At 40.4% G+C, this 20,970-nt stretch overlaps 1 protein-coding gene across 10 annotated transcripts in view; it reads left to right on the forward strand.

The window, feature by feature from the left end:
• Positions 1–20,970, forward strand: part of NFAT5 (nuclear factor of activated T cells 5) — a 121,949-nt gene that overhangs the window by 88,699 nt on the left and 12,280 nt on the right. For 9 of the 10 annotated variants that reach the window (XM_023210294.3, XM_023210296.2, XM_023210299.2 and 6 more), the window contains 4 exons: positions 2,667–2,801; positions 2,925–2,977; positions 10,469–10,601; positions 18,145–18,228. In XM_023210294.3, the coding sequence (XP_023066062.1) occupies positions 2,667–2,801; positions 2,925–2,977; positions 10,469–10,601; positions 18,145–18,228 (405 nt within the window). The remainder of the gene's footprint in view (positions 1–2,666; positions 2,802–2,924; positions 2,978–10,468; positions 10,602–18,144; positions 18,229–20,970) is intronic. The other variant, XM_023210295.2, reaches the window with a different exon arrangement.

Here is a 20,970-nt window from a genome sequence, read left to right on the forward strand (position 1 = left end):
AAATAAATAAATAAATAAATAAATAAATAAATAAATAAATAAATAAATAACTTGAAGATAAAAGTTAGTGCTTAAATAATCTTGACTTCAGTTCTGTTTAGTATGGCATCTGTCGGGGACCCATCTCGTAAACTTTAAAGAAAGGACCTTTTAGAAGGCCAAAAGTTAAATTATCTTGAAAGTAACAGACTAGTTCTTTCTGTAATGTAAATACAAATATGTAGAAGACAAATATATTCTAAACCTTTGGGGCCTCATTTGGCCGTCTTATGCCTTTAACACATAAATGAAAAAAATGAGATATGGGAAAAAGTTTTACCAGTAATAAGTGAAGTGGAATTTCCACACAGTATTTGAAAATGGAGGGAAAGGTTATACGCTTTACATTTCATTTTGGTAATACAACATATTAATGTAATTTTGTACCTTTTATTTTCTTACCAGAACAATATATACTATATGTTTCTGGAATGTTTTTAAAAAACAAGTATCTATTTCCTGTTACTCCAAAAAGTTACCGTTAAATAAACTGATTTAGTTAATTCTTCATTTATTAGGGTGTATAATTGTCAGTGTATGACCAATGACCCTTTCCATTCTGTTCACACATTAACCTTGTAGGTTCTAGAAAATACTTGTGTTTTGTTTTTTTATTTTTTGTTTATTTCTTTTTTTAGACAGGGTTTCACTTTTGTTGCCCAGGCTGGGGTGCAGTGGTGCAGTCTTGGGTCGCTGCAACCTCTGCCTCTTGGGTTCAACCGATTCTCCTGCCTCAGCCTCCCGAGTAGCTGGTATTACAAGCATGCGCCAGCACACCCAGCTGATTTTTTGTATTTTTAGTAGACATGGGGTTTCACCATGGTGGCCAGGCTGGTCTCCACGTCCTGACCTCAGGTGATTGGCCCCCGCTTGGCCTCCCAAAGTATTGGGATTACAGGTGTGAGCCAACTCAGCCGGCCAGTGTATTTGTTTATACATTCACAATTTCTTTTAAACTCCCCAGCATTGTTGAAAATGTCATTTAGCATATACAAACAGGTTAAATATCTCTTATCTGAAATGCTTAGGACCCGAAGTGTTTCAGGTTTTGAATTTCTTTGGACTTTGAATTTCTTTGCATATACATAATGAGGTTTCATGGGAATGGGACCCAAGTGTAAACACATAATTCATTTATGTTTCATATGTACCTATACACATAGCTTGAAAGTAATTTTATATAATATTTTAAATAATTTTGTGCATCAAAGTTTCAAAAAGCAAAGGTGACAGTGTTCCAGCCACCTTTGTAAACAATCTTTGTATATAACCTGTTTGGCATCGCCATTATTCCTGACTCTGAATTTATTTTTATTTGTTTGTTTTTATTTTTTTTGAGATGGAGTCTTGCTCTGTCACCAAGAGTGCAGTGACACGATCTTGGCTCACAGCAACCTCCACCTCCCGGGTTCAAGAGATTCTCCTGCCTTAGCCTTCCAAGTAGCTGGGATTACAGGTGCCTACCGTCACGCCCAGCTAATTTTTTGTATTTTTAGTAGAAATGGGGTTTCACCTGACTCTGAATTTATATGCTACCAATAAGCAATCCTTTTCTTATACTTCTTCACACATAAGTACTTAACAGTGGTGCAATCATGACTCACTGCAGCCTTGACCTCCCGGATTTAAGTGATCCTCCCACCTCAGCCTCCTAAGTAGCTGGGAATTACATGTGCATGCTACCATGCCTAGCTAATTTTTTTTGAATTTTTTTTGTAGAGACAAGGTCTCACTATTGCCCAGGCTGGTCTCGAACTTCTGGGCTCAAGTGATCCTCCATCCTTAGCCTCCCAAAGTGCTGGGATTACAGGTGTGAACCACTGCACCCAGCCCAGGTGTATAAATTTTTGAGCATTGTATTGGCACTCAAAAAGTTTTGGATTTTAGAGCATTTAAGATTTTAGATTTTTGGCTGGGCATGGTGGCTTATACCTGAATCCCAGCACTTTGGGAGGCCGAGGTGGGCGGATCACAAGGTTAGAAATTCGAGACTAGCCTGACCAACATGGTGAAACCCCGTCTCTACTAAAAATACAAAAATTAGCCGGGCATGGTGGTGTGCGCCTGTAATCCTAGCTACTCAGGAGGCTGAGGCAGGAGAATTGCTTGAGCCCAGGAGGCGGAGGTTGCAGTGAGTCGAGATCATGCCTCTGCACTCTAGCCTGGGTGACAGAGCAAGACTCTGTCTCAAAAAGAAAAAAAAGAAATTAGATTTTTGGATTAGGGATGCTCAGTTTGTGTTTAACAAAGACGGGATACTTGTTTGTATCAATAGATGAGGGCTAAATGATACTGCAATAACACACAATTTTAAAAAGACAACAAAACCAAACTCAGTGTGGCTTAAAATAACCGAGTTGGTAAAACCATGTGATGGCTCTCAAAGCTTTCACCTGGACTTGGCACATTACTTCAGTTCACATTTGATTATCCAAACCAGTCACGTGGCCAAGCCTGATGTCAGTGGAGCTAGAATTATAGCCTTTCCAGATAATTGTGTTACTGTAAAAATATTTACTACCCCTCCTTCAACAAAGACAACTCAGAACTGGATGACTGCAGGTTGATTTTAAGTAAGAAATAACTTGTGGTGGTTCTTGTTATAGAATGCATATGTATCTCCACAGCTCAGCCAGCAGGAGTGCCAGAAATCTTGAAGAAAAGCTTGCATAGCTGTTCAGTGAAAGGAGAAGAAGAAGTGTTTTTAATTGGCAAGAACTTTCTGAAAGGAACTAAAGTTATTTTCCAAGAAAATGTTTCTGGTAAGTACGCATATTTGTGGTACAGATATTTGCATGTTTTCACTTTGTTATATGGATATAGTCATAGCTACAGAGTAAAAAAAAAGTTCAAAAATTTAATAAATCACTTTTTATTTCAATCAGATGAAAACTCTTGGAAGTCAGAAGCTGAAATTGACATGGAATTATTTCATCAGGTACAATTTAAGCTTTTTTATAATTTGGTTGTTCACTCTCTGAGCAATTCAGTTTTTTTTTTTTTTTTTTTTTTTTTTGAGGCAGAGTCTTGCTCTGTCGCCCTGACTGGAGCGCAATGGCCGGATCTCAGCTCACTGCAAGCTCTGCCTCCCGGGTTTACCCCATTCTCCTGCCTCAGCCTCCCGAGTAGCTGAGACTACAGGCGCCCGCCACCTCGCCCAGCTAGTTTTTGTATTTTTAGTAGAGACGGGGTTTCACCGTGTTAGCCAGGATGGTCTCGATCTCCTGACCTCATGATCCGCCCGTCTCGGCCTCCCAAAGTGCTGGGATTACAGGCTTGAGCCACCGTGCCCGGCCCAGCAATTCAGTTTTGTTCTGAAATTTTCCTGGATCAGTAGATTAAATTTCTTCTTCTTATGGGATTGATGTGAATCATTTAAAGTTTCTTTCTTGAGTTTCTTTAACTGAATTAGAATTATTTTCCTAATGCTAAAAATGACCACCTCTATTTTAAAAAGTTAAGAGCATTAGCAAATGTTTCCATTGTTGATAAACAAAATATTTATTTCCTGATATTTATTTTCTCTGAGGATTTGCATAACGTTAATCCACTATATAGTTAAATAAAAGGGAAACCAGTATTTTGAGAATCTGTTATGTTTCGGGTGCTTTATGATTGTTAAACCTTCTTGTGTTTAGAAGCACTCATCACACTGATATTAAAGAGTCTGTATTTGTAGGACCTCACCATGTATTGTTTTCCAGATAACAATGAAAACTTGAAAACAAGGATCAAGACCTGATTTAGGAATTAGTATTTAGAGCAGACAGGAACAAACCCATAGAAACTGAGACTGAGACTAACAGAAGGCCAAATTTATAAGCAAGTTAGAAGGGCACATGCAAAAGAGGTAGTATGTACAGGTATAGACCGAAGACAGACAGAGAAGAGAGAAACAGGAACAAGCTAATGTGTCAATTACCCAAAGCCTAAAATTTAGTGTAAGAAGCTGATGGGGAAAGAAAAGAACACATGAAGGAAGGTAGAAAAATAGAAGAGGCAAAACTTGGACAATCTATAGCCACTTTATGCAAAAAGTTTATAATTTCCTTGTCGTTTTAAAATTTACTTTTTATTCCTTTGTGTATTTTTAAAAACCTAATAAAATTTAAAACATACATCCAATATATTGCCAGACTCAAGGCTCCAGGCACAGCCAAGACTGCTTCCACTTCATATACCAGACACAAGTTCAAAGGTCCCCAGGCCACCGTCTTTTTTTGAATGAGTAGCTCAAACAGTGGTTTTCCCACCGTCCCCTTGGATTTGATAACTTCCTAGAACAATTCACAGAACTCTGGAAAGTGCTATACTTAGTGCCTATAGGATTTTGTTTGTTTTTTTGTTTTATTTTGAGACAGAGTCTTGCTGTGTCGCCAGGCTGGCGTACAGTGGCATGATTTCACCTCATTGCAACCTCTGACTCCCTGGTTCAAGCAATTCTCCTGTCTCAGCCTCCTGAGTAGCTGGGACTACAGGCACGTGCCACCATGTCCAACTAATTTTTTTATTTTTAGAAGAGATGGGGTTTCACCATATTGGCCAGGATGGTCTCCATCTCCTGACCTTGTGATCCGCCTGCCTCGGCCTCTCCAAAGTGCTGGGATTACAGGCATGAACCACTGCGCCCAGCCTAGTGCCTATAGTTATACAACAAAAGGGTAGAAATCAGAATCAGCTAAAGGGAGAGATGCATAACACAAGGTCTAGGAGTGTCCCAGGCACCAACCTTCTGTCATCCTCAGAAAGACATTACCATATTGGCATAGCAATGTGTGATAATAACAATACTTAGAGAATTACCAACCAGGGAAGCTCACCCGAGCCTTTGGTGTCCCGAGTTATTTCACACCTGATTATATACTGCCCATGCAGGTGACCTTTGGTCTTCACTGCAACAAGGTTGGAATTGATATGGTGTGTTCCAAAGCCTGTTATAAATTACATTGGTAGACTGTCCAGTGACCAAAGCTCTCAAGTAAATACCACTGTCACACAAGACATTGCAGGAACCTAGAGATTACGTCCTAGCAGCCAAAGGTAAAGACCAGAACTCTCTCTGGGTAAAGTTAATTATTTCCTACACAATATCGTATAGTGTAGAGATTCCTATATACCTAGACAAATGCTATGTGGCAAGTTTTCCTCTGGCCTTATGCTACTACATGTTGTGAAAAAGAGATAGTGGGACTTAACAAACATTCCTTTGTCACACAGACCATTGGGCAATATCTCCTAGGGTTTATTGTCAGACTAGTCTTAATTGAAGTTCTAATACCTGCTTTGTCATTAGCAATCTGTGTTAACTAAGTAAGACAAATCACTTTTGTGCCCCAGTTTTCTGATCTGTAAGGTAAGTGCTTTCATTAGATTATTTGAAACTCCTTTTTTTTTTCCTGACTCTAACATTTTATTATTTATTATATTATTTGATCAGACCATCTCCACTCCCATGAACCAACAATAGCTTCCTCTGGAGTACTCCTGGAGGTTAGAGGCAATGTATTATAATTCTTCTGTGTTCCTTGTAATACCATACACTTAATAGATACACAAGAAAAACTTGTTAGTTCATTTTATTCACCTTGAAGAAAAAGATGGGTGACTGTGTGGTCTAAGTAAGGTTCATTTGTTCTTTCTGAGGATACCTCAAACCCTAATTTCAGCCAGGTCTTTAAATATCAAGAGTTTTAATCCTAACTGAAACTTAATTTATTCATGCAGTACTGTTGTATGCTATGAACATGTTTTGTTTCTTGACAAATTGGTTAGATTAATGTAGACTCCCTTGCTTGTAATGCTCTATTATGATTGTCATTCTTATGATAAAGATTTATAGATAAGGAGGCTATTTCTGGAGATTGAGAGACTTGCCTTATAAATTATACAAAATATCAATGAAATAGCCCCCAAAAATTATAGTATTAACTTGCTATTTTGTATAGAACTTTATATTCATAAGTTATCCTCCCTCCCTACCTCCGTTTTGCTTTCTCTCTCTCTCTTTCCCTTTGAGGCATGGGGTAGTTATATTTTTAAAACACTTTTTTTCAGGGCAGTTATGCCAGCTACAGTAGATTAAAGAATAATAATAATAATAAATAAGACGTAGTGGAATGGAAAGGAATTATATCCTTATTTGGTGACTATATGTAGAGGTCCTGGGGTTTTTGCAAGCAAGTATGTAAACAAACTAAATCATAATATAATCTGTCATTAATTCTGTGGTTTTGTTCATTTTTATCTTTTTCAGAGAGAGGTGTTTTGTTTGTTTTTGTTTTTTTTTTCTAAAGGGGTTTTCTTGGAAGCCTTTTCTTTGAGTAGAATGAGACCTGAGATCCTAGAGAATTGATTCTAGAGATTATATTAAAGGAAGAAAACCCACAAAGTAAACATTTAGGGGGAAGAAAATGTGTTGAGGCTGGGCGTGGTGACTCGTACCTATAATCCCAGCACTTTGGGAGGTAGAGGCAGGAGGATTGCTTGAAGCTAGGAGTTTAAGACCAGCCTGGGCAACATAGTGAGATCCCATCTCTACAAAAAAGTTAAAACATAGCCAGGCATGGTGGCACATGCCTATAGTTCTAGCTACTTGGGAGGCTGAGGTCGGAGAATCTCTTGAGGTCGGAGAATCACTTGAGCCCAGGAAGTTGAGGCTGCAGTGAGCCCTGATTCCGCCACTGCACTTCCACCTGGGTGACAGTGAGACCCTGTCTCAAACAAAAAACAGAAAAGACACTTCGGATGTGATCAGTAAAGAAGTATTAGACCTACACAAAAAAAGTTGAAAGGGAATCTCTATAATATTTAAAAATACCCAGCAGATGGTATAGTAGAAAAGACCTTTGAAAGATAATTTCACAAATTGCAATTATGAAAGATTATAATAGCCATTCAGTTGCAAACCCAAAATCAATTTGTCAGGTATTACACTTTTTCTGTTATAATACTATAAATATTGCCAGGCACATGGCTCATGCCTGTAATCCCGGCAGTTTGGGAGGCCGAGCCAGGTAGATCACCTGAGGTCAGGAGTTCGCGACCAGCCTAGACAATATGGTGAAACCCCGTCTCTACTAAAAATACAAAAATTTGCTGGGTGTAGTGGCATATGCCTGTAATCCCAGCTACTTAGGAGGCTGAGGCAAGAGAATCACTTGAACCCAGGAAGCGGAGGCTGCAGTGAGCTGAGATCACGCCATTGCACTTCCAGCCTGGGCTACAGGAGTGAAACTCTGTCTCAAAAAAAAAAAAAAGTAATATAATATTATAAATATTGAGACTAATGAAATCTGGGAAAACAATTCTTTGTTCAATATTTGTGGTCCATAGTATACCTCATGCTCACGTATACCAAATATGATGGGTACATGGTCGTTCATTGTGTCTATTCCCTTTTAACAACTGTAGATGAGTTATATATAACATTAATTACCTATTAAAATAGGTATATAAAGGGATATTCAATCTATATATACAAATATACATAAAAGGATAGCTCAAGGGAAGATGGTATAAATGTGGAAAGAAAATTCTTGAAAGAAGTACAAAAAAAAGATCCTCAGAAGAATCTGTGGGAACAACTAAACAAAGACGTGAAAGCTCGGAGGTTATGTTTTTCAAAACGGTTCTAAGAGTAACTTTGTAATGGGTCTTTGGTTAAGTCTAATTGTAGATAGTCTAATTATATATATTCCCAACTGTAAAATTAATGTGACAAAAGAAAAAGTATCTCATAGAAGAATCAAAGATATCTAGCACCATTGCTGGTACACTCTGAAAAAGATTATCTGCTAGGGAAAAAGTTATTTTGAATCTAAGCAGATTTTTCTAAGAAATTAAAATTCAATTATTTTCCTCTTTTTATCCCGAAGAGCATTATACCTGCTCCCAAGGCCTCCCAACCTTTTGTGTGTTTTGTATATATTGTATTCCTAGCTCAGTGATATTTAATTGATTCTAATTTATGAGAGGGTATTAAAAATAGCTTTTGATCACTAGTCACAGTTTACTGAATTTTTAATTCAGATCAGTTGTAGAATTTCTAGATTCAGATTGAGGAAGTTTGAAGAATTAGTAGCAAAATAGGTTCATTTGGCTTTTTAAAGCTTTCAAAATTAGTTTTACTTAAATATGCTCTCCAAAGCAAGTAGAGTAAAAGTATTTTGATAAAATATGCATCTGATTTGTAGACACTAATCCTGTTACTAATTGCCAAGAAACAAGTTTTTATTCAAAAGAATAATTTGAATTATGGAGTTTGCCAAATAATTTTAAGAGTGGAAGCTCTCACAAGCTGTTCATTCACCCATCTCCTTAACTCTAGGTAGACTGTTTCTGTGACATAGTTGTAGTGTTTAAACAACAGAGTAAAAATGAGGGTAGACAAGATTCAGTAACTCTGTTTCTTAGAAGTTGGATCAATACCAGTGCATTTTTTTATGACCTTGTATGTGTTCAGATTTAGCTCCTGCTTCATAACTGTGGATGTATGCGTACTTGTACATGTTTTTCCACCTCGTTGAAAAAAATGTGGTTTTTTTGAGATGGCTAACTTAGGAGGCATTCTGTTAGTGCCATAAATTAGAAGCTAGTTCTTTTTTTTTTTTAGAGACAGAGTTATGCTCTTGTTGCCCAGGCTGGAGTGCAATGACGGATGCGCTCTTGTCTCACTGCAACCTCTGCCTCCTGGGTTCAAGTGATTGTCCTGCCTCAGTCTCCCGAGTAGCTGGGATTACAGGCCTGTACCACCACGCCCGGCTAATTTTGTATTTTTAGTAGAGATGGGGTTTCCCCATGTTGGTCAGGCTGGTCTCAAACTCCTGACCTCAGGTGATCCGCCCACCTCAGCCTCCCAGCTAGTTCTGTTTATTTATTTATTTATTTTGAGACAGAGTTTCACTCTTGTTGCCCAAGCTGGAGTGCAATGGCGCGATCTTGGCTCACTGCAACCTGCACCCTCTGGGTTCAAACGATTCTTCTGCCTCGGCCTCCCGAGTAGCTGGGATTACAGGTGTGTGCCACCACAGCTGGCTTATTTTTTGTATTTTTAGTAGAGATGGAGTTTCGCCATGTTGGCCAGGCTGGTCTCAAACTCCTGACCTCAGGTGATCTGCCCACCTCAGCCTCCCAAAGTATTGGGATTACAGGCGTGAGCCACTGCGCCTGGCCTAGTTCTTTGTTTGTAATGTGACTGTATTTCAGAGAGTGTTTTAAGATGGCTCAGAAACAAATTAAATTCTCAGAAATGGAAACCTTGACCTTGATCTAATTTGTCCCATGTTTTCTATTCAACTGAGTCAACAAACTATATAGTCTAACTAAATTTTAAATGTCATCAAACTCACATCACCCTCAGCTGTCAGCTTCGGCCTCCTACAAATCAGATCATTAGTAATAAAGCATAATGACTGCCCTATGATATCCCCTACCATTATAATAATCTACTAGGGAAGAAGAAAAAAAGTCAAATATGGCTCATATTACCCTCTAAGAAGATATAGTCCCCTTGAGTTAAGTACTGGTGAAACATTAAGAACTCTACCTTTCTCTTATAAGAATGCTTCCACCACTATTGCAACTAAAAACATCTTTGGTTTACTGAGATGTGGATAAACTGAATCCAGTTTAACTTAAAATGAGAATTATGTTGTTAGGAGTAGCGAACTGCATTGTGAAATACATCTCACACTGAGGTTGTACAGAACATATGGTAACTGACTTTGCCCTTGGTGGGCATATTTTTTTCTAATAATGTATTCATTCTTTTATTCAGTATGTACCTTATGTAAGGTACTATTCTTTACAAGTGAGACAGAGTGAAGAACAAAACAACCTAGATCCTCATGGAGCTTACATTCTTGTGTTTGGAGAGAGACCAAAAAACAAGCAAATAGGGTAATTTCAGGGGTGATGATAAGTGCTGTTATGGAAATAAACAATATTATGTTACAAGGTTGGGGAAGGGTTTTGCTTTAAATAGAATGATCAGGGAAGGCTTCTCTGAGGTGACATTTGTATCTGACCTGATAATGGGTTAGGAACTCACCATTTGAGGAGGTGAAGGAAGAATATTGCAGTTGAAGAGAATAGCAAGTATAGAGAATCTGAGGTAAAACTGAGTTTAGCATGTTAAAAGAAGGGAGTGAGGTCAGTGTGGCTACAGTATAGTGAACTAGAAGAGGAGGAATGAGATGTAGTTGACAGGGCAGGGATCTTGACCTTGTAAGCCGTTGTAAAACACGTGGATTTTACCTTTAAAGCAGTGTTAAGATTAATATCCTGATGCCTGTGAACCTGAGCTTTAAAATACATTCTTTTATTTTAATCACTTTTTAAACTTTACAGCTAACAGGAAATATACTTAATTAAAAAATTTTAAATATAAATGTTGCTTCTTTTCCAACTCTTGTACTTTTCTTTACATTAGAATCATCTTATTGTGAAGGTTCCCCCCTATCATGACCAACATATAACTTTGCCTGTGTCAGTGGGAATATATGTAGTGACGAACGCTGGAAGATCTCATGATGTTCAACCATTCACTTACACTCCAGACCCAGGTATGTCAAAATGAAAAATTCAGAACTAAAACGAATAGTTAATTTCCAGTTTTTTGAAAGAATATGAAGATGACTAGCCATCTCAAAAAGAAAGTTGCTCACTAAGATGAATTGATGTTAGTTTATTTTGGAAATGGCATTATTTTCTAAGAAGACAGCCACCAAATACTGCTTTTACTCTTATGTTAAGGAATCATTTCTACCTTACATTATAATAATAAAAGCCAGCAATGCTCTGAAGTCAGATTCTCTGAAACTATCTTACAGGTTACTCCTCCGTAAGAATTTCCATGCATTGACTACTGCTTATGTGTAGAAACAGGAAAGTGACAACTTTGGGAAATTGCTAACAGTTTAGTTTGGCTGGTTTATAGGGTACATTTTGAGAGAGAGAGGAGATAAACTAGAGTGACAAGTGATAAAAAATCTCATCAAAGACTGATGGTGAATAAATATTTTTTTTCTTTCTATATTGCCCCATAATACCTGATAAATATTTTAAATATAACTTTAAGTGGTTGTGTTAAAATGGTATTTTAGGCCGGGTGCGGTGACTCACACCTAGAATCTCAGCACTTTGGGAGGCCGAGGCCGGTGGATCACTTGAGGTCAGGGGTTTGAGACGACGCTGCCAATGTGGTAAAACCCTGTCTCTACTAAAAATACACACAAAAAAATTAGCTGGGTGTGGTGACGGGCGCCTGTAATCCCAGCTACTAGGGAGGCTGAGGAAGGAGAATTGCTTGAACCCGAGAGGTACAGGTTGCAGTGAGCTGAGATTGTGCCATTGCACTCCAGCCTGGGTGATAGAGCAAGACTGTCTCAAAAACAGAAAACAAAACAAAACAAAAACCCGATATTTTAGAAATTAGAGGAGCTAATTTTTTTGTGTGTGTGTGGGGAGGAGACGGAGTCTCGCTCTGTTGCCCAGGCTGGAGTGCAATGGTGCAATCTTGGCTCACTGCAACCTCCACCTGCTGGGTTCAAACTATTCTCCTGCCTCAGCCTCCCAAATAGCTGGGACTACAGGCGTGTACTACCACGCCCAGCTAATTTTTGTTTTTTCAGTAGAAATGGGTTTCTCCTTGTTTCACCGTGTTAGCCAGGCTGCTTTCAAATTCCTAACCTTGTGATCTGCCTGCCTTGGCCTCCCAAAGTGTTGGGATTACAGGCGTGAGCCACCACATCTGACCCTAAAATGTTAAAAGTTTAGAAGATACCTGTTTATGAAGTGTCTCCCAAGTTATTTGCCTGCATTCATTTAGATGCGTGAAAAAAGAAAAAAGCCTCCTTTTGGCAGAAATGGGGAGAATATTTTGGAAATGGAAACTCTCTGCATGCTCCATTGACCTAGGCTTGGCTTCTGCCATGTTTACCATTGGTTCAGTTCAATCCAGTCTCAGGCATACTTCAGAATTAGCAGTTCTTCTCTATCTGTAGTTTATTAGTATGTATTTCCATATAGTTCAAGATCCAGTGAGGTAGAAGGTAAAGAAAGGTGACAGAGAAAGAAAGCCCTGGCATCAAAAAGTGAAGAAAACAGTAGCTAGGACAGAATTACAACTAGTTTAAGTTAATTGCTTTCTATCACTTAATTTTTCTATTTCTTATTTTCTTTCCTTTTTGAGATGGAGTCTTGTGTTGCCCAGGATGGAGTGCAGTGGCGTGATCCCAGGTCACTGCAACCTCCGCATCCCAGGTTCAAGCGATTCTCCTACCTCAGCCTCTCATGAGTAGCTGGCACTACAGGCATGCACCACCATGCATGGCTAATTTTTGTTAGTAGAGACAGGGTTTTGCCATGTTGGCCAGGCTGGTCTCAAACTCTTGACCTCAGGTGATCTTCCCGCCTCAGCCTCTCAAAGTGCTGGGATTACAGGCGTGAGCCAGCACTCCCAGCCTCCTATTTTATTTTTAATCATATCTGAATTTTGCAGCATTAATTTCTACTAATTTGCTGCAAAAGGTATGCCACAGTACAGCACTGTTAAAATACCCCTTGAAGGCCTGGAGTGGTGGCTCATGCCTATAATCCTAGCACTTTGGGAGGCCAAGGCAGGCGAATCACTTAAGGCCAGGAATTCAAAACCAGCCTGGCCAAAATGGTGAAACCCCCTCTCTACTAAAAATACAAAAATTAGCCAGGCATGATGGTGGGCACCTATTGACCCACCTACGTGGGAGGCTGAGACAGGAGAATCTCTTGAACCCAGGAGGTGGAGGTTGCAGTGAGCCAAGATCACGCCACTGTAGTCTAGCCTGGGCAACAGAGTGAGATTTTGTCAAAAAACAAAACAAAACAAAAAAAACCTTGATATTTGTCTCAGAATTAAAGATCATGTGTAAAAACTTTGGACCAAAAAGGCAAAGTTTAGAAATAATATCCTGGCTTCAACAAAAATAGGAGAAAGAAGATTGGCTTATTCTCAAAGACCAAATATTTTATTGTTTCCTTTCTAGGAAGGCTTCAAACATCTAAGGAAATTTGATGTAAAATTAATAGTTGGCTGGGCACGGTGGCTCACGCCTGTAATCCCAGCACTTTGGGAGGCCAAGGCAGGCGGACCACGAGGTCAGGAAATTGAGACCATCCTGGCTAACATGGTGAAACCCCGTCTCTACTAACAATACAAAAAAATTAACCGGGCCTGGTGGTGGGCACCTGTAGTCCCAACTACTCGAGAGGCTGAGGCAGGAGAATGGTGTGAACCTAGGAGACAGAGTTTGCAGTAAGCTGAGATCGCGCCACTGTACTCCAGCCTGGGCGACAGAGTGAGACTCCGTCTCAAAAAGAAAAAGGGGGAAAAGAAAATTAATGATAGTTAAAGCATTTTAGTAACTGTTAGTTACTAAATATTGACATTTAATGTTTTGCAGGAGCTTGCACAAACATGAGAAGAAAGATGGTATAATTAATAATAGGATTTTTTTCCTGATGAGCTTCTGCATCAGTTGTGTTGGAAGGGAAAGGAGTTTATGTCAGGGAATAGCCTTAAAGGTTTTGCTATTCTGAAAACACTGAGATTTTCTTGTCTTCACTTGTTTCTTTGTTTTTGTTGATTAATTATAGAGACTTCAGGACTTTGAAGTACTTAGCATCAACATTAAGAATCCTCATTTCTTAGTGATAAATGCTAATTATTAAAAATTGCCCTCGATAAATTGCTGAATAAACAGCTTTTAACTATTCTACTTCAAAGGCTATACTAATTGCCTAATTTTGGCCATTCTTAGGCCAAATTACCGTATGTTTGCTCTTTCAAGTTGAACTTGAAAACTTGAAAAACTCTTTCAAGTTTTTCCCCACGTATTTTGTATGTTACAGATAGCAATCACTCTTAGAAAACCTTGTTTGAATAAATATAAGGCATGCAAACTTTCTAATACAATCTAATGCCTTAACTTCTGCCTCTATGATACAGCTAATTAGCCTTCCCGCAGTTTTCCTTTTTTTTTTTTTTTCTTTTGAGATGGAATTTTGCTCTGTCATCCAGGCTAGAGTGCAATGGCGCGATCTTGACTCACTGCAACCTCCACCTCCCAGATTCAGGCGATTCTCCTGCCACAGCCTCCCAAGTGGCTGGGACTACAGGTGCCCACCACCACACCTGGCTAATTTTTGTATTTTTAGTAGATACAGGGTTTCACCATGTTGGCCAGGCTGGTCTCTAACTCCTGACCTCAAGCGATCCGCCCGCCTCAGCCTCTCAAAATGTTGGGATTACAGGCATGAGCCACAATTTTACTTTTTTGTATTTTATGAAATAGGATAGTCTTTTCAGGTGTCCATGAGAGAGAATATGATTTCAGGAAAACTTGGGCACAGAAAATTTGGCCTATCTCAGTATGGCAAACTAATAGCTGTTGTGGTTCATTTAGGGACTATTGTTAAATATTTGATTACTCAATAGTGTATAATTATAGCAGCCAAAACAAGGTCCATCCTAATATTTACGGGTTGGAGTAGAAGTGGTGACTGTTAATACTATTTGTTGAAATACTTAAAAATTACAAATAAAACTAACAAATCATTAAGTGAAATACACCTCCTATACTATTTTGACCAAAATACCCTCATAACAACCTGAAAGGCTAAATTTGAATTTAGAATTTTCAAACTGCTTTGAATTCTAAGCTGGGCTGTGGTAGCATGAGGAGAGAGCATCCCTACCTGCCACCCTTCTTTTGACACTTTTTGGCTCCATCCTATACTTGGAAGCCTTTTGATAACTTAATCAGTGCTTCCATCTGATATGCCTAAGAGTGCTCACAAAATCTAGGATAGTTGTACAGAAAATCTAGAGATCATCCGGGCACAGTGGCTCATGCCTATAATCCCAGCCCTTTGGGAGGCCGAGGCGGGTGGATCATGAGGTCAGGAGATCGAGACCATCCTGGCTAACACAGTGAAACCTGTCTCTACTAAAAAATACAAAAAATTAGCTGGACGTGGTGGCGGGCACCTGTAGTCCCAGCTACTCGGGAGGCTAAGGCAGGAGAATGGCATGAACCCAGGAGGCGGAGCTTGCAGTGAGCCGAGATTGCACCACTGTACTCCAGCCTGGGTGACAGAGTGAGACTCCATCTCAAAAAAAAAAAAAAAAAAAAAAGAAAATCTAGGGATCCTGGGTGCCTGTTACATGGTCTAAAGGTAGGGTCAAGGCAGAGGCTCAAGTGAGCATATCCTAGTTCCACACATTCTTCAAGGTACAGACCTTCTAACACCCAATGGGGCCATACTGCCCCAAATCAAAATGTGTATGCTCTTAGGCACTTAGATACTTTCCAGAGTCATAAAACCTTTGTTTTATTGATAGTCTCTGAAGCTTTGCTTAGCCATTAAAACATCTTAAATTTTTTTTGACTTCAGCCTATTCAGACCCAGAAATCACACTAGACATTATTTGCTGTAACTCCACAGTGGTGATTTCTATAATAAATGGGGATGTAATATTTAACATCTTTTTTTTCTAAAAAGAAATTACTGGCTGGGTGAGGTGGCTCACATCTGTGGTCCTGACACTTCAGGAGGCTGAGGCAAGAGGATCACTTGAGCCCAGGAGTTCGAGACCAGCCTGGGCGATATAGTGACACCCCCCCATCCCTACAAAGAAAAAATAATACTAAGCTAGGCATGGTGGCATGTGCCTGTAGTCCCAGCTACTCGGGAGGCTGAGGTGAGAGGATCACTTAAGTCTGAGAGGTTGAGGATGCAGTAAGCTGTGATCAGGCCAGTGTACCCCAGCATGGACAACAGAGCAAGACCCTATCTCAAAAAAAGAATAAGAAGAATTTTTAAATTACTAATAACATGATTTAAAAATAGAAATTTAAATTTTTTTCAAGGATTAGTTTATATTTTTAAATCTATTGTTACTAGAATTAATGTCATGCATAAATATTTTATGTGTATTTTTTTCCATTCAGTTGCCTATAAATCATTTGTTGGACCTACTGTGAAGCATACTAAGATAAATTATTTAACTTCATTCACAGGAGATGTGTACAAATTCCTCTCTTTATTTTCGTTATATCATTTGACATATTAGAAAATATAAAATAAATATATTGAACAATAGAAATTGGCCGAGCGTGGTGGCTCACACATGGAATCCCAGCACTTTCGGAGACCAAGGCGGGTAGATCACTTGAGGTCGGGAGTTAGAGACCAGCCTGACCAACATGGAGAAACCCCGTCTCTACTAAAAATACAAAATTAGCTGGGTGTGGTGGGTCATGCCTGTAATCACAGCTGTTCAGGAGGCTAAGGCAGGAGAATTGCTTGAACCCAGGAGGCGGAGGTTGCAGTGAGCCGAGATCACACCATCGCACTCCAGCCTGGGCAACAAGAACGAAACTCCATCTCAAAAAAAAAAAGAAGAAAAAGAAGAAAGAAAAGTAGAAATTAAGGCCACGCACGATGGTTCATGCCTGTAATCCCAGCAGTTTGGGAGTCTGAGGTGGGCAGATTGCTTGAGCTCAGCAGTTTGAGACCAACCTGGGCAACATGGCAAAATACCATCTCTACCAAAAACATAAAAATTAGCCTATCGTGGCAGCGTGCGCCTGTAGTTCCAGCTACTCAGGAGGCTGAGGTGGGTGGATGGCTTGAGCCTGGGAGGTGGAAGTTGCAGTGAGTCGATATCACGCCACTGCACTCCAGCCTGGGTGGCAGAGCCCCAGACCTTGTTTCAAAGGAAAAAATAAATAAATTAAAGTGTATTCAAATAAAATATATAATCATTTGAAGCAAGAACCAATTTATTTGTAATTTATTAAACTTTAGTTTTTAGAACTGATTTATATTCTTAGGCCCATTAAATTTGTAGTAGCCTGGGCGCTCAAGCCTGTAATCCCAGCACTTTGGGAGGCCAAGGTGGGCAGATCACTTGAAATCAGAAGTTTGAGACCAGCTTGGCCAACACGGTGAAACCCCATCTCTACTAAAAATACAAAAATTAGCCTAGCAGCCAGTGCAGTGGCTCACGCCTGTAATCCCAGCACTTTGGGAAGCTAAGATGGCACATCACCTGAGGTCAGGAGTTTGAGACCAGCCTGGCCAACATGGTGAAACCCCGTCTGTACTGAAAATACAAAAATTAGCCAGGTGTGGTGGTGTGCACCTGTAGTCCCAGCTACTCGGGAGGCTGAGGCAGGAGAATCCCTTGAACCCAGGAGGTGGAGGTTGCAGTGAGCCTTGACTGCACCATTGCACTCCAGCCTGGGTAACAAGAGTGAAACTCCATCTCAAAAAAATAAATAAATAATTAGCCTGGCATGGTGGCGTGCACTTGAAATCCCAGCTACTCAAGAGGCTAAGGCAGGAGAATGGCTTGAACCTGGGAGGTGGATGTTGCAGTGACCCAAGATCATACCACTGCACTCCTGGGTGACCTAGTGAGACTCTGTCTCAAAAATAAATAAATAAATAAATAAATAGATAATTAAGCTGGGCATGGTGGCTCACACCTGTAATCCCAGCACTTTGGGAGGCCAAGTCGGATGAATCACAGGGTCAGGAGTTCAAGACCAGCCTGGCCAAGATAGTGAAACTCTGTCTCTACTAAAAATACAAAAAAATTTAGCCGGGAGTGGTGGCAGGTACCTGTAATCCCAGCTACTCAGGAGGCTGAGGCAGAGAATTGCTTGAACCCAGGAGGCGGAGGTTGCAGTGATCCGAGATTGTGCCACTGCACTGCAGCCTGGGCAACAGAGCAAGACTCTGTCTCAAAAAAAAAAGATGGGGTTTCACCATGTTGGTCAGGCTGGTCTTGAACTCCTGACCGCAAGTGATCACCCACCTTGGCTTCCCAAAGTGCTGGGATTACAGATGTGAGCCACTGCACCTGGCCTGCTCTGCCCACTTGAAGATTGGAGAATTTAGAGGATAGAAATTTACCTCAACTAGAATTTCTGCTAAACAAATAATTAAATGATACTGTGTGACAAGATATTCTAATTAATTCTAATTAAAGAATTTAAGATATAAGGTTTTTAGGATGAGTAAACGTAGATAAATAGTTAATCTTTTTTTTTTTAATAGCAGCAGCTGGTGCTTTGAATGTAAATGTGAAGAAGGAAGTATCTAGTCCAGCAAGACCTTGCTCCTTTGAAGAGGCCATGAAAGGTACCAAGTAGATTATTCTCAAAAATCGTAATTAGGTGCTCCTATATGTTTTCTCTAGCACACCTTACTGTTTTGTTTTCTCTTAAGTACTTACAATACTTTGCAGGGTATCTTCCATATTGTAAAATAAATATGTGTTTAACTTTACTAAATGTAGAGACTTGTTTTCCAATTTGATATTTTTCTTGCTGAATATGTTTATATATTTTTAAAGTACATTGGAGTGGAGGAGTTTTGTTTTTTTGTTTTTTTGTTTTTTTAATTCCCCAATATTAAAAGTATATGAGGCCGGGCACAGTGGTTCATGCCTGTAATCCCAGCACTTTGGGAGGCCGAGGCAGGTAGATCATTTGAGGTCAGCAGTTCAAGACCTGCCTGGCCAACATGGTGAAACCCTGTCTCTACTAAAAATACAAAAATTAGGCCGGGCACGGTGGCTCAAGCCTGTAATCCCAGCACTTTGGGAGGCCGAGACGGGCGGTTCACAAGGTCAGGAGATCAAGACCATCCTGGCTAACACGGTGAAACCCCGTCTCTACTAAAAAAATACAAAAAAACTAGCCGGGCGAGGTGGCGGGCGCCTGTAGTCCCAGCTACTCGGGAGGCTGAGGCAGGAGAATGGCGTGAACCTGGGAGGCACAGCTTGCAGTGAGCTGAGATGCAGCCACTGCACTCCAGCCCGGGGCGACAGAGCGAGACTCCGTCTCAAAGAAAAAAAAAATATATATATATATAAATTAGCCAGGGGTGGTGGCAGGTGCCTGTAGTCCCAGCTGCTCGGGAGGCTGAGTCAGGAGAATCTCTTTAATCTGGGAGGCAGAGGTTGCAGTGAGCCAAGATCATGCCACTGTACTCCAGCCTGGGTCACACAGCGAGACCCTGTCTCCAAAAAAAAAAAAAGGAAAGTAAGGCCAGGCACGGTGGGTCACACCTGTAGTCCCGACACTTTGGGAGACCAAGGTAGAAAGATTACTTGAGTCCAGAAATTTGAGATGATAAATATCCATTGGCTAATAATTAAATGCATCATCTATAGTTATTGCTGAACAGATATGGGCAGCGCAGTGAGAAGATTTCTTGTCTCTAAAAAAAAAAAATTAAAACAGGCCAGGCACGGTGGCTCACGCCTGTAATCCCAGCACTTTGGGAGGCCGAGGCAGGCGGATCACTTGAGGTCAGGCATTCAAGACCAGCCTGACCAACATGGAGAAACCCATTCTCTACTAAAAATACAAAATTAGCCAGGCATGCCTGTAATTACATGCCTGTAATCCCAGCTACTCGAGAAGCTGAGACAGGAGAATTGCTTGAATCCAGGAAGCAGAGGTTGCAGGGAGCCGAGATCGTGCCACTGTACTTCAATCTGGGCAACAAGAGCGAAACTCCCATCTCAAAAAAAAAAAAAAAAAAATAGGCCAGGTGCGGTGGCTCATGCCTTTAATCTCAACACACTTTGGGAGGCTGAGCTTCGCAGATCACCTGAGGTCAGGAGTTTGAGACCAGTCTGGTCAACATGGCGAAACCCCATCTCTACTAAAAATACAAAAAAAATTAGCCTGGCATGGTGATATGTGCCTGTAATCCCAGCTACTCTGGAGGCTGAGGCAAGAGAATCGCTTGAACCCTGAAAGTGAAGGTTGCAGTGAGCCGAGATTGTGCCACTGCTCTCCAGCCTGGGCAACAGAGCAGGACTCGGTCTCAAAAAAAAAAAAAAAATTAAAAACATTAACCGGGCATGGTGGCATGCACCTATCATCCTAGCTATTCCTGATACCGAGGTAGGAGGATTGTTTAATCTGAAGAGGTTGAAGCTGGATTGAGCTGTGATCGTACCACTACACTCCAGCATGGGCAAAGGAACAAGACTCTCAAAAACAAAACAAAAAGCAGAAATTTTTTGATTAAAAATTGTACCTTTTTGATAAAAAATTTAAATCAGGCTGGGCATGGTGGCTCACACCTATAATCCCAGCACTTTGAGGGGCTGAGGTGGGTGGATCACCTGAGGTCAGGAATCTGCGACCAGCCTGGCCAACATGGTGAAACCTCATCTCTACTAAAAATACAAAATTTAGCTGGCCATGGTGGTGCGTGCCTGTAATCCCAGCTGCTCGGGAGATTGGGCAGAAGAATTGCTCGAACCCGGGAGGCAGGGATTGCAGTGAGCCGAGATCATGCCACTGCGCTCCAGCCTGGGCGATAGAGTAAAACTCTACCTCAAAAAATATATGTATAAATCACATATGAGAAATAGTTTGGTAAATAGAGATTACTTGAGAAAAAATGCAAATGTTGAATTGTAATGCATTGACGCCAGCTTGATGTTCTTAGAGCGAATTAATTCTTAGTGAGGAGGAGAAAAAAATTAATCTGATATTTTCATTTATAATATACTACTGAATTGAAGTTGACTAGAAGATTATTATTAAATTAACAAGGTGGAACATATCTGACAAACTTAGTGTCTGGCCTGGAGACATTTTGGACTGTTTTTGGTGGGACTAGACTTAGATAAATTGGAACAAGGCCAGGTGCAGTGGCTCACACCTGTAATCCCAGCACTTTGGGAGGTCAAGCTGGTGGATCACCTGAGGTCAGGAGTTTGAGACCTGCCTGGCCAACATGGCAAAACCCTGTCTCTACTAAAAATAAAAAATTAGCCGGGCATGGTGGCGTGTGCCTGTAATCTCAGCTAGTTGGGAGGCTGAGACAGGAGAATCGCTTGAATCCAGGAGGCGAAGG

Source organism: Piliocolobus tephrosceles, chromosome 17 (genome assembly GCF_002776525.5).
Source record: "Piliocolobus tephrosceles isolate RC106 chromosome 17, ASM277652v3, whole genome shotgun sequence".
Taxonomy (NCBI): domain Eukaryota; kingdom Metazoa; phylum Chordata; class Mammalia; order Primates; family Cercopithecidae; genus Piliocolobus; species Piliocolobus tephrosceles.